Source organism: Botryllus schlosseri, chromosome 9 (assembly GCF_051294905.1).
Source record: "Botryllus schlosseri isolate E-star chromosome 9, Bs_hap1, whole genome shotgun sequence".
Taxonomy (NCBI): Eukaryota; Metazoa; Chordata; class Ascidiacea; order Stolidobranchia; family Styelidae; genus Botryllus; species Botryllus schlosseri.
The window spans coordinates 3,251,052-3,265,813 of NC_137244.1; the positions used below are offsets into that span (position 1 = coordinate 3,251,052).

The following is a 14,762-nucleotide window of genomic DNA, read 5'->3' on the forward strand; positions in this document are numbered from 1 at the left end:
AGTGGAAACATTTACGATACAAACGAAATGCATGTTGCTAATAGCATTTTGACTTTGTAAACGATTATGACAATTTTTCGAGCTAACGCTACAATTTTGACAGAATTTTGAATTTTTTTGCAATTTCAAAAAAATCACCCGTATAATTATCAATCCAAGTCATTTGTACATATCAACACTGTCGTTTGTACGTTCAAAATGTAACCGATTGCTCATTAGTTTGAGGCCTTGAAAATACAGAATGAAGCAAACTCTCTTTTTATCAGAAGAGCTTGAACCGTTTTTGTGATTTTTATTCAATTATCTATGCATAAAATAGCAATAATTTCATAAATGCAATTCTTTCGGTTGGGTTCGTCCCCATCATCAGGTCATCTCATCGCAGTCGTTGACGAAGGCGAATCTGTAATAATTGCAGATTGCGCTAATTGTATCGTTTATGATGGTTGGTGGATAATTTGGGTGGGTATTGGTGGGGGAGTGATAGAAGTTGGGGGACGGGTTGGGATTATGGGATGGGATGGAGCTTAGGATGCTTGGGATAGGTTGTGGGTGAAATAATTGAGTTATGTGGGTCGATAAATACAATTTATCGCGCACTATACGATAGCTTTCAATATTGTCGGAGCTTGTGGTCCGTCGTGTACGTTGCGCATGATTTCGTCGGGTGTAGCGTCGATAGCCATTTGCAGGTCTGTATATATTGTTCTGAATCTTGCAATTCTATTTGATAATTCATTTACATTAATCAACGTTAGTTTCAATAGATTCATCATCGAGTCTGTTAGGAGAATTGTTTCGTTTGTTCTTCTTCTTATTATTATTATTCGGCCATTTTCGCTTGGCTGCTTGCAGTTCATCTGGTAGTCACGCTATCTCTGTATCCTTGTTTAATCGTCTGTTCACAGCTGTTTGCCTGTTTATGAGGTTTCGTATCCGACTGCGTTTTGATTGCTGGCTTTTCAGCCGTCTGTATTTCCCTTTGTTTGTCATTATTGTAGTTTTCCAACACGGCTTGCGCTGGCACGGTTTCTTCCTGTGTTGTGTCTGCATTTTCGAATGCGGCGTCAGTTGAGGAGTATGGTTTGATAATTTCCTGGCTCGTCTCCCTTGTTTCGTTCCTCTTCATGTCGTCATTCCGGGTTGATTTCTGGTCAACCGTATCTACTGTTTCATTGTTGGCTATTTCAACATTTTCACGCTCGGTCGTATACCCGGGTTTGTCTCGTCGAAGTTTGGACCTGCATTCGTCTGCACGATGACCCCGTCGCCTGCACTTCGTGCATACCAATTTTTCATTCGGGTATTCCTTTACAATATGTCCCGTTAGATTGCAGTTGTAACATCGTTTCTGATAACCGTCTTCAGCTGTTCCGATAAGGCATCCATATCCATCAACTTTTATATGGTAGGGCATGTTTTCCTTTCTGAATTCTTCCACCCAGATGTTAGTGAAACCATTATACCAGTTCATGTTTCTTCTAAAGACCCTGGTCTGCTTAATAACCGTCCCGAAACCATATTCACTCAATTGTTCCGCTATGTCCTCCTCTTTAGATTCGTATGGTATTCCTTTAACAATGAGGTGTGTCGTAGAACGTCTTGGGAGTTTGAAAGTTATATTGCGGGATTTGGCTTCAATCGGGTTTTGTCTCATCTGGTGGTACAATTCATCTCTCAAGTACTTTCCAATGGTTTCTGTGATCAAATTCATAATCCATATCCCCTTCCTCAGCTCATAGAAGCCTGCAATGTATTTGTATTATTTACTTGTGATGCTGTTGTGTTGTAATTCTTCAATTATTGTAACGACCGGAATGTCTTCATTTCCCATTATATAGAAGGTATTTAGTCTGGTATGGTTGGAAATCGGTGTTTCCTGATTGGTTTTTCTCTGTACTGTTGCATTCTCTGCTCTTTCTGTTACTGTTGCATATGATACCTGCGTGTAGCATTTCTTTGTGCATCGGTATCGTCAGCGTTGTACATCTCCATGGCCTTCGCCATTGTGAATCGAATATTTCCTGAATTGCTACGTCGTATAACCAGCTATCCAGTATATCCAATATCAAAATATCCAGTATTTATCGATTATATCTAGTAATATCTCGTCGTTTCCCGTACTAAACGGGTCCAAAAGCTAGTTATCTTCCTCGGCGTCGTAAATACGTCCACACCGCTCGACCCGGAGACCACGGAGCTATTAGAGATCTGCAAACTAGTTTACGGGGTTATCCGTGGAAAGGTAATATGTCATAGAGCAACTGCAAGAAAATATTATTCTTTGAGAGTGATGCACTGAGTGGAAATATGACTACCTTGTCTAGTCATTAATAATCTTATAATGGGCATGGAGCAGCCTTAAGAAAGTTGATATTGATTTGATGACCTTCCAGCCTTCGTCTTCTGAAAGTTTGTGGGAACGCGCAACCGCCCACAAAACTTAGACGGGTTTGTGATAAAAATAAGTTTAAAAACCTATGCTTCATATAGTTCCTATAGTGTGAGAAGAACATTTAATTTAAGTGTTGATAATTATAAATGTAGGCCATTCAATTGCAATCTAATATTTAGCCGAAATTGTTTTGTAGCATTTGTTAATCATTGTCTCGACACGGACCCATTTCAGCAAATCATCGTGCTCACGGCACCATATAAATTTAGGTATCCGCATATCATTTCGGTAGCAAGCTAATGCTTGTAGTATCCAAAATATTATTTATTGTTTTAATATTAAAACGTGTCCGTGGGTTAAAAAAGAGTTTTAAATGTATGATGTTTAACATTGTTTTGAATTATTACTGCGAATACATTTTGTTTTGTTAATTAACCATCAATTTCTCATTGCCTAATATTAATGCATCCACTAAGCAGCATGTATTGACAATGTAATTCACTGCTCTCAATTTAGAAATACAAATAATAATAATTTTATGACTCGGCCCGCCAACGTATTTTGTGCTTTTCATTCTGCCCCTGGGGATTGGTTGCCCCATCCATGATTAAAGCTGGTCAATTAGATGCTCTAAAGTTTTTGAGAAATGCGTGGTACCCAAGATCCATATCTTTTGAATCTTGCCCTTTAATGTATCGGTGAAGGTTATATATTTTAGCCTTGTCGGATCAAAATTTCGACATTGGTCGGGCTACAATCTGTTCATAGTTTCGACAAAAAATCTGAAAGTAGGCGCGGAAGTGCTCAGAACATTACAACATAACGAGTAGTGCCATCAGGAAAAAGCTAGCCTACTTGAGCACTCCGAAAAGCTATAAGTACTTCGTTGCTGACCACGTTTGATTAAAACTGACAAGAAATTAGGTTTGCGCCATAAGCGCCTCCACATACGTAAATGTTGTTAAATACAACACTATATATCACATGATTTACTTCACACTTGATAATGTGTTTGGGCTGAATCGGTTTACGTTCTCATGTAACATTCTTTTCATGCCATCAACATGATGTAACCAGCAATGCTAGGTTGAAATGTTAAGACTGTAACGATAATGCCTCTGTTAACTTGAAAAGATCAACTGTTGCTGAACATATCAAGATATATTGAGGCCGCTAACTTTCAAACGTTTTAGTAGTCATAGCATTTCGACTACTATACGATCATTGATTACTTATAAACCAGACCGATATTCCTTATTATGAATCCTGATCTGCGAAATTGCAGCACGGTTCTACTAGCGATTGTCATGTTCATGGATTCGTGCCCCGCCGATATATCATCGAATCGCGTTTTGTTATCCTGTTCCGTAATGCGGTTTGCATCTTCACTAGAGTATAGCCTACTATAGTTTAGCAAAATGGGCAGACTGAGAAGATTTTGGTACCGGATGCGTCGACGACTTTCTAGATGTCCACGGTTTCACCAAACACGATACCGTCAGCGATCGCCAGAAGACTTCCATCTTGTGACACAACTTGAAAGAGAAACCAATACCGTGTTGCAGCAGAGCATGTTCGTGCCACAGGGCATACAGGTGCAGTGCACCCATGTCAAGAGCAAGTGCTGGTTGGTGTGTCCACGCGAGTATTGCGGCAGACATTATTCCTGCGCCAAATGCCACGACCGATCCGCACCTGGACATGCCATGAATACTCGCGAGGTTTCCAATATAGTGTGTCAGAATTGCAAATGTAAACAGGATTCATCTATCATGTAAGTCTGCGGCGGATATAACTGACTATTTGAAATAACACGTTAGCCCCAGTAGAGTTGATCAAAGCATTTATTGACGATACTGAAGTTTCATTAAAAGTAATTCATTTATTATATGTATTCACACGGATCAAAACCTTCCATGGATTCGCATCATCCTTATACATACCAAATGAGAATTTTCGATCTGTGCATCACTTCTAGTCCCCATCTTTTCTAGAGCGCAGTGCCCCTTTAATTAGATGAAGATACGGCCTTTATAGCTGGGCTAAATCTATATGACAATTAAGGGCAAGATCCGTTTGATGCTCCTTCTGTGTATCGTATTCATTCTGCAGTACCTGCTTGCAATGAGGTCGATATACATATTAACAGGACCGTAACAGCACTTCGCAATCCCCCCACCCAGTAAAACGTTGGTCTTGGGCCCCCATAAGGGGGCCAACCAAGCATCTGGGGGCGACCCCCATCTGGTTGTTCGTTTTTGCCGCTACTTATCAGCGAGATCTGTTGTACTGTTTAGTGAGTCAGCTTATTTCGCCTAGACGCGCGAAGCGAGACAATTTTAAGTAATTCGTGATTAAATCGGTCAATATGATCGGGAATGGAATATATAATGTTATCAATTTGTTATCTTCTCCCTTCTCACGTACTCAGATTTACCGGTGGAGCTGAGTGCGGTCTTAAATAATGTGCGGCGCGTAAATAATAATTGAACAGCTTCGGGCGGACCCGTGGGTATAATGACTTCGTTACTTGATGTTATTTCACGACCTTCTGTCTGCTATGTCAAATGATATTGAGAGAGACGCAGACGATTGGTATTTCTTCCTCCTACATTGTCAACCTGTTAAAAAAACTCAAGAAATGATATTCTAAATATAAGAAACTGAAGTGTATACAGTAACCAGTAGATATAACGGTAAAATAAATACGAAAACATCACACAATAACCATGATAGGACATTAATTAGTTATTATATATTCAGTTAATGTAAGGCTTGAGCTTGATTTTGCTCTGAAAATGTCTCAAGTATTGGAGGGCCGAGCAAAGTAAACTAGAAGTAGTTTTGTTGCGTTGTTATTTTTTTTTAATACAACGTCCATGTCCATTGTAACAGAATATTTATTGAACTCATGAACATGTCTCTTTTCATGAGTTAACGGCACACTGAAGCGATTTAAACAGATTTAAAAGCAAAACCAAAAAGGCAAAGTATGACGCAAAAAACAGAATCATAGCTCATGTAACAATGGCAACAATAACAAAGTTTGAAGTATACGGACATACGGTACCATAGTAGCAGCGCAATTTGTATTTGTTTTTGTATCTTAAATTATTTCTTTTGTTATGGTGGAGAAGACCTGGGCAGGGGCATGATATTTTCCCAATTTCTCCATGGCCACCCGGATGGGAACCCTTTCCTACATCTATCTTTCGACGCTTTCATTTTAGGTGCAAGAAATGCGACACTGTATTTTCGGAATATTACTGCCGGGTTTGTAACGTATTCGACGGACTCGAGCCTGATTACTTCCACTGCTCCAAATGTGACGAGTGTTGTACGGAAAGTGCCAATAGATTCCATTGCCATGGTTGCGAAGCGTGCGTGTTGTTCTCTGAAATCCCATCGCACAGGTACGTTACAATAACAAAGCGCGAGAATCATTATAATGTACTGCTGAAAATTGACTCAGTTGCTTCCCCGCGGGAGAGAACTTAGACTGCTGCTCGATCTGTCTCGAGGAAATGGACGACTCCAGGAAATTATTGCAATGTGGACATGCGTTACATGGGTAATTCGTTGTTCTTTTTCCCCACTTAATTATGGTGGGCGCTTAACTGGGTGACAACTATTTGTCTGATAAATGGCATGAAGCTCATATGAGTGGCAAATGATGCAGATGAACATCATTGGACTGATAAATAATTATTCAAGTTCAGTAATCTTCAACCTCATTTAGATGACAAATAGTGATGATTGTCGTTTTAAGTGTTCAAGCATTTCAAGTTCAATTGGCTTCAAGGTAATTGAATGACAAACGCCTATGGGTTGGGCTTTAGAATTAGATTACATTAGATTAGAATTAGGGTTGAAACCTGATAAATTTAATGGAACATTTCAATGTGTCGCTCGAAGTAACTGTCTTCCTGTTACTCGAATTGCGATCACTGAAGTAGTTACATTTATCAATGCATAGGTAACCAAACTGCTTTTCTCACTCTGAAACGATTAGAATGGCACTTACCAATGCTTCCGTCACATAAGCTGTACTTTTTTCTCTCAATCGGGCTGTCATTAACTATATCTGTCACTCAGTTGGTGTAACCCATTCATAATATCATATTTCGACCGCGACCTTCGAGACTGTTGCCATATCGGGTCTGGGACTTAAGTATTTCATGATTGACAAAACTTTGATTCTAATACTTGCGGCAGATGATCGTGATATAAATTTACATCCAGCTCCATTCGGTCAAGCGTAACATACATGCTGCAATATATAGCAGTAGCAACATAGCAATATATATGATTACATTCTCTCTCTTGTTCAACAGATCATGTTTACAAGGACTGCTAAATTCCGAATGTCAAAACCGGTGCCCCCTTTGCCAGAGAACGATATTTCAGACGTCGACCCATTGAACCTGGATGTCGGTGATGTCATGTCCTTCATCATGTTAATTCATGAAGAACGGAAGTAATTGGGTATTATTCAAAAACAAACTTTGAACGGCGAAAGCGGAGTTGCTAAGATGAACGATCAGCTGATTTGATCACAATTCACAAGAATCGATCATTTTCATTGTTCTTTATTCGAACCTTTTTTGCTCTCTTGACCTAGTTCAGGTGCCCCGTGTGAATATGGATAATAATAATATGTGAATTTATAAATATAATATAATATAATATTATATAATGTTAAGTGATATTAAATCGCACACTCGATTATTTATCAAACCAATAGTATCAGGGTAAATATTGTTATATCGTTTGGATATAGATTAAAATTATTAGCAATCATTCGAAGCCATTGCTATTATTGACTACCATCTATACTTGAGGAATTAGAAATAACGTCCACACTCTACAAGTACAAACAATACAATACAAATACAAACATATTTGCTGGAACTAAATTCCCGATGGATGATAGTATTGTGTTTGTTTATTTTCAATAAAATCTACTTCGTTTTAACTGATGAGAGTTTAAATTGTAGACAGAGAGATACGCTTTTACGAAAGAGAAAAACATGGAATGGCTGAAACATAATTCTCGGAGAATTAAGAGTGCTCTGGACATTGTAGCTCCTGCAATGAAACTGAGACGGTTGAGCACTTTATAATGAACTGCCCCTCGCATGAATTTCGTAGAACTTTCCTGCGTCGTGCTTGTGTTTGTATGAATATTCCATTTCGCCTCGTGAACTTACTAACGGATCCAAGCATTTTGAAATAGGCCTATACGCGGTAGAATATGTGCCGAGTTGTGATCGATATATTTGAATTGCTGCTAAATTAAAACTGAGTAATGCCGTGGCGCACAAGACCTAACGGTGATAGGCGCCACTCCTTTTCTTATTCCAATAAATAAATAAAGAGTGCTTTGGCATGTCTCAATAGCAGCTACAGCACTAACACCAAGTATCGCCAGCCTGAATCGTATATAATAAAGGAAACAATAAACCCATGGATTTGACAGTCTGCTCATTGAAATGCTGCAAGTGGCGTATATCAAGTTAGGATATTGACCTTTGAATTGGACACGCTTAGCTATGACTTTAGGCCAGGGGTGTCAAACGTACCGCCCGCAGGCCGCATCCTGCTCGGCAGACGGTTTAATCCGGCATGAGAAGCAATTTTGAGTAGATTGAAGAATGCGTGTATTTGTCGAGCATATTTCTAACAGCAAATATTGGGATTTCAGCAAAAAATGCTTCCATTAAATAATACCTCACTACAGCAAATGTAGAGTGTTCATAGGCCATAACCATCCGACATGTTATTTCACTTAAGTCACCATTAAGTCACCGTTGACACCCAATTTTGAGAAGGCATGGATGCAGAGTTTTATGTGGAAAAACGGACCCAACACTAGTTATTCACAGAAGCGAAAACGCCAATGCGAAACCGCTATATATAGGTTACATGGAGAATATACCAGTTACACGAAAATATAATTTAAATATGTGTGGTCAGCACTTCAATTCCTCAAAACGCATACGCAGAGCTGACGCCAGTATAAGACTATAAAACAAAGGCTGCATAGAAATATGACAACTCATATCATCGTAAGAGCCTCTGATTTAGCCGCTTATAACGGTATTCAACCGCCCAGTAGTGCGGAGCATGGACCGGAGCCGGATTGGATATCCGGCCGGATTTTTTCAATTTTGGCCGGACCGGATCGGAGCTGGATCAGTACTTTTTTGATAAGGCTAGAATCTTTATGGATTAGCATGACGTTTGTAACTAAATAACTACCAACCAACAACACGAAAGTAACCGCCAAGCCAGTGCGAAAAGAAACGAGCTATATTTTTAAATTCACGGAACCAATCTATCGTGTTGGGTCGGATTTCCGGCACGACTTTTTCATTTTTGGCTGGAGCCGGATCAGCATTTTTCCTGATACGGCCGGAGCCGGACCAGAGAATTGGCAAACAGGATCGGAGCCGGAACAGAGAATTTGTCGATCCGCTCCGCAATATCGCCCAGTCATCGCATCATTGCCATAATTACACTGTTTGCGAATAACAGCGACGCTTGAAGAACCCCTATGATCCGTATAATGTAATATACTATGTAGTGTCTTACAATTGTGTGGACACAAGCAAATCTCATTGCGATTCGTTAACGTCACACTTTACATTTGGCCAAAGGCAATTTTGCAATAGCGGATTTTGGTATTGTAACGCATCAAAGTCATCTGGAAGCAGGTGAGGAGCAGCGCAAACCGCAAGCGTACTGGCCATTGCTGCGCAAGCGATTGAGCTTTCACACTCTCACTCTCGCACGCACTAGCTCCTGAACTGCGCGATATTACTCCAGAGGGCATTGTTGCGTCGCGATATCAAACTCCGTTACAATGCAGCATTCGAGACTGATTTTGGGGTTTTCCAGGACCACAAGCAGAATAAAATTTATATTTTCGAAATCAATTGTTTCCGATTGATTTCAATTTTATCAATTTTCGCTCTTGGCAAGCCGGTCAAAAAATACCGTAAAATTGCCTTTCGACAAATGACAAGTCTGAAGTATACCAATCGCAGTGAGCCCCGAGACTTGCTTGTGTCCACACCATTGTAGGACACTACGAATATACTATTGTGCGTATAGGCTTGATAATAAACTATTCAAATGAAAATCAAGGGCACGAGTTTTGAAGTCATGTTTTGGAATCGTTAGACTGGTGCGGCCCGCGAGCGCTCTGAAGGTTTGAATTCAGCCCGCGACGCAAGTTGAGTTTGACAACCCTGCTTTAGGCTAAGCCCTGTGTAGAACACCAAGGTATTATTTCCTAAACTACGATTGAAAACGATTCGGTATATTCAGCTATGTTAGGTTCTTGATCATGTTTGAACAATAACTAAAATATGACGAGGTTTCAATATGAAATCAATTAAATAGTATATTCATATTGAAATGAACCCGAATATTTTCGGCTGACACTCGTCAGGGGTAATGGTCAACCACCTAAAAATAGTACATTGAACGCTCTCTCTTTCATGCTGGTGACGTCATATTTTGTGATACGATTGTTGATATACAATGTTCTTTCCAATTCTCTACTAGTTGCTGACGATTACCCCTGACGAGTGTCAGCCGAAAATATTCGGGTTCATTTCAATATGAATATACTATTTAATTGTATATTGAAGTTCTGTACCTCCAAGAAGCTCTTCAAATATGAAATCAGTATATTATCAGCAGTATAACTTTGGACAGGCGACACGATCCAGAGTTCAGTTAAACGAAAGACCAGTAGACAACAGAACACAGGGTATAAATACAAAGCACGACACACGAGGAAGTCATGATTGGTGGTAATCACTAATCCTAGACAAATAAGAGACAAACGATACCAACGTAAAATGCACGAACATAACAACATTCCTCGATAAACCAAGTAGATGGCGCTATTGTACCACAATCTGCAGTACAATTTTCCCTACTATTCAGAGTCGAGATCACGTTCGGGTTTCTCATTTGGATTGACCAGACTCGTTGCAGGGAGAAATGTAGGTTATATCGGGCATGTTATTTGCAACCTAAAGTTGTTGGTTTTACGACATTCAGTACATTCTAGAGACATTGACAATTTGGACTGGAGTTAATGCCATTACTTCAATTTGATAATATGTTGTAATGACCTTAGTTTAATTCTTATTTGATAGAGCTTGGTTTCCTACTCTAAAAACAAGAATATATGATTTAAATATTAGTTTTGTATCCGCATTAGGTAGGCCTATGCAAAAATTTATAATGTAGCTGCGTCGTGCTTTCAGCATAAACATGAAACAACGCACAACCAAAATCAATTCACCCCTGTCCGTCAGATCTTGTTGAATATGAAGGTATGATTTTCCTGTACAGGAACACATACAGTTAGCTAAGACGTTTGGTGGACAGGGATGATGTAGTTCACCTGCGCCAGGAGTATGCCACCGTACGTTGTACAATATACAGGCCAAAGCTATGTAGGCTATGAAGCTCCAAACGTGCTGTGCAATAGCCGTATGTAAGCTTGTCGGAATCATCGGCATCCTTTGCCTTTCCATAAACATGGAAACAGTAATTTCATCCTCCCCATCTGTACTGTGCTGTCGAAACTAGTCTAAATTGAGAACAACTCTATACCAAGGGTCACCAAAGCGGTGCCCGCAGGCCCCAAGTAGCCCGCGAGGACCAGATGAGTAACCCACAAGCCTAAAAAAGATCGAACAGCAGCATTTACCAATGTTCGTCAGATTATTAGCAGTGAGCTTTTAAATATAATGATTGATTGATTAAGCTATTCTTGTTTAAATCACACTAACATGTAACTTACTAATGACAATATATATATATATAAACACTTAAAATGATGATATCTAATATCCCCAATTACAATTAGTAATATACCAACATGTAATAGAATCACAAGATATCGAGGACGTAGGATACGGCGCACTGCCTATATACTGGCGACATGACGGAATGCCATCCACGGTAGTCTTGAAATGGCGGTGGGCGGGGGGGGGGACGTTATGGTAGCTTTACGTCAAGGTCTCCAGGACAATGCGAAAGTAGTAAACAACATTAGGCTACTATTCGGTAGCAGGTAGGTGTGAAGTACTAGCAGATTTTCAATATCTGTATGCCCATTACGCATTGCATCTTTTGACACAGCTTGTTTCTCCTACACTCAGCGCAGTTTAGTACCATGTTTCTAACTTTCTGAAATAGTTGCTGCTGTCCGGTATAATGAAATCTGTCATGTCTGGATGCTGAACAGTGGGAGATTGAAATGCAAAATGAGCTTCACCTCAAAGCCCACCAGGCTGCAGCAAACTTTTGGTGCCTTGTTGACACGGAAAAGTAAAGTGGAGGTTGCAAGCATGTTTGGTTCAACTTATCGTTGTGAATCAGCCTTTTCGGACATGAACTTCATCAAATGCAAACGCACAACACGCCTCACTAATGCACATCTGGAACACTCACTCAGAGTTACAGTGTGACGTTACAGACCAGAGTACAACGCACTAGTTGATAGCATCCAATGCCAGGCTTCCCACTGACTGATATAGAAACAGATAACATGATGTCCAGTGAAAAGTGTGACCTCATTTATTTCACTATTTGAGTTGACTGTTGTTGTATAATTTATACAGACATGGTGCGAAGTAATTCATGTGTTCGTAAGCATTCACATGCTAAATCAGGGTCCTCATATCCTCAATTTCAAACTTCGACATTGTGGTATTGTAGAATTTCCAACCGGGTTACGTTAGGCGTGTACCCCAATGAATTTGATATAGGGTAGGAGTGGATAATTATTATTCCAGGCGAGACAAATGTGAAGCTGAAAATATTTTGGCGGGCAGAGACAAAAGTTTAGTTTATGTTCTGCGCCATGCAGTTTTATTTCTGAATTGAAAGCAGTGAATTACGTTGTTAACACGTGCTGATAAGTTAATTCGTTGATATTATGCTGCGTCCTTAGCTCTGTGTGGCTTGGTAAAATAGTCTTGCTGTTTTGCAAGCTTCGCTAGCAGGCTCGCATCAGCCGAGTGTATGTATGATTTTTGTCGTGATGCTGACTGAAATCATTTTCCAACATTTCGTGCTCGGTACTCGGCCATAAACTAGAAATACCGGTCCACGGCTGAATTCAGTAAAAGAAATACATAAGGTCGGCTATCAGCAGCATTTTTCGTTGCTTGGCATAACATCGTTTGTATGTTGAAGATGGCCGCTAATCACGTGCACTCGTTGCAAGTATTAGAATTTAGGATTTGGAAACGTATGACGTAACAGTAAAGCACAGACCTGGCAACAAACAAGATTTGAATTTGAATATAGAAACAGTGACTTGTAACCTAATTGTTGCGACATAATTTGCGATATTGGCCATTGGCATTGTCAGTAGGGTGCGAAAAGGGTCATGGCCCATCCCAAATGTTTCTTAAATTAATATGAGGTGGAGTAATTTTGAGCAGATGTTATCAACTCGAAATTTTTCTTCGCGCGATATATACTCTTAGTAATTTTTTGGGTTGTTGAGTACTCGTCTCTCGATAAATAAAAATAACAAATAAGCCTAAATCAACATACGCCTGATGTACATATTTGTATCTAATTGTATTCTTGAGTGCTGCCTGCTGTTGCGGGACTATTAGGCAACAGCTCGTTGGCACCAAAAAGACACTCAAGGCGGATAGGTTTTAGCCAACACGAAGTGCGATCCAGAAAGATCACCCACGATAGAACCTTGACCGGAAACCGCGCGAGATGGCTCGGTCCTCGCAACCTGAGTCCCACGGTACGAATGCGAAGAGCAGACGCAGCAGATATTGCGCCCCGTGAATAAATGCAAATTGGTAATCGTGCGCATCTCATCAATGACATTTCCCTTTTATTTGGCTGTGGTACGTGTCAGCGATGTTTATATTGACGACACATTTTCCGGGGGTCACGTAATAACAGCATTCTGAAACTAAGTATTACAAATGCACGTGCACCGCAAAGTGCTCGAGGTGGCGAAGGGCGAGCCATAACGAAATAAACCACCGTGACAAACGGCATAGCAGGTCCCCACGAGATCAATCTTCAGGATGAGATAGTCTTTTAGCTAGTACCATATCTCGCTAGCCCCAATATCGATTCATTAGTGCTTGGAAAGCGTTGTCGGGTATCGCGCACAGCTCATAGTTCAAAAGAAAATGACGTTTATCACCATGATATCTCTTGTTGTATTTGTACTACTTTAATAAAATATTATTTCTTTCGTGGTAACCATAAGGATCACCCATGTTAGTCAGCACGACGTTATACTAACGTAAAGTTTCGAAAACTAGAATGTTGTTCGCAGACTACTAGCTACTATGCTAGCAGGTTGTTTTTATTCGTCGTCACAACAACTACTTTTACTGGACACCGGATATCCCTGCGCGAGAGGGATATTCTTGTTAACTCGCTGCAAAATGCCTCTGACAAAGAGGCATTTCACGAAAACTGTAAATTAGATTAAAACTATGATTAGAGCATAGAGACATTTCAGAAATTAGATTAGAATTAGAATTAGAACATAAGAACATTTCACAAATTAGATTAAAATTATATTACTGGCATTTCGCTCTAATTTATTGAAATTAGACAACTAGAATTACCTAGTTGTCCAAGTCTGCTGCAGGGATCACATTGAAAGAACGAGATTATTCGAAGCTGGCATATCGAATTCCGGCCAGCGACGGTCATTTTGGCCCAAGGTTTTATTACAGCAGATCTTTTTGGCATCACAATTTCCCCAGCTGCATGTTGGCCAAAACTTCATGTCTCCATGTCTCCCGGCGCGAAAAAGGTCGGTCCAAAATACCTGCATGTGTCTAATAGTAGCGCCCCGCCCGTTGTACGCAACCGGATAGCATCCCGACGGTCTGCGGCGGCAGTAATTATTACTAGGAGTATACCGTTCTTTCGCGCATAAAGTTAGATCAGTTGTTCCCAACCGGTGGGGAATCCCCCACCGATGGGGAACTCAATGGTTTCTAGTGGGGAATAGACGCATTTTTTAAACATTGTACACAGGATAGTCTACATATTTACGAAGACACCTGCGCGATTACCGTTACCAGCTAGCTGCTCTGGAATGTAATTATCAAAAATTATATATATTGCGTGTTGTTCACAAAAACATATTTTCAACTCTGGATAACCAATCATGGCGTCGCAAACGCATCCATCACGACCAGCAGGACGTGAAATAACGCTTTCGCTAAATTTTGAGGGCTACCGGTGTCGGTTCACAATACGTTCTATGTTGTAGTTATACGATTGTCTCGCGTACTTGTGTAGTTTTCCAATATCAAGTCCCTGCTAAACGTACGGC

The 14,762-nt window shown here is 40.2% G+C and overlaps 1 protein-coding gene across 1 annotated transcript; it reads left to right on the top strand.

Moving 5' to 3' along the window:
• Positions 1–3,592: 3,592 nt before the first annotated feature.
• On the top strand, positions 3,593–7,370 carry LOC145447313 (RING finger and CHY zinc finger domain-containing protein 1-like). The gene is made up of 4 exons (XM_080325740.1): positions 3,593–4,169; positions 5,626–5,808; positions 5,868–5,966; positions 6,730–7,370. The coding sequence occupies exons 1-4, from the start codon at positions 3,814–3,816 to the stop codon at positions 6,815–6,817; spliced, it is 726 nt and encodes a 241-aa protein (XP_080181866.1). The 5' UTR covers positions 3,593–3,813; the 3' UTR covers positions 6,818–7,370.
• The last annotated feature ends 7,392 nt before the right edge of the window (positions 7,371–14,762 follow it).

What these genes read in the sequence shown, in the direction of transcription:
- LOC145447313 (XM_080325740.1), top strand. Translation starts at nt 3,814, where the DNA reads ATGGGCAGACTGAGAAGATTTTGGTACCGGATGCGTCGACGACTTTCT. An exon ending in TCTGAAATCCCATCGCACAG is followed by an intron (nt 5,809 to 5,867) that starts GTACGTTACAAT and finishes AAATTGACTCAG; the next exon opens with TTGCTTCCCCGCGGGAGAGA. An exon ending in TGTGGACATGCGTTACATGG is followed by an intron (nt 5,967 to 6,729) that starts GTAATTCGTTGT and finishes CTTGTTCAACAG; the next exon opens with ATCATGTTTACAAGGACTGC.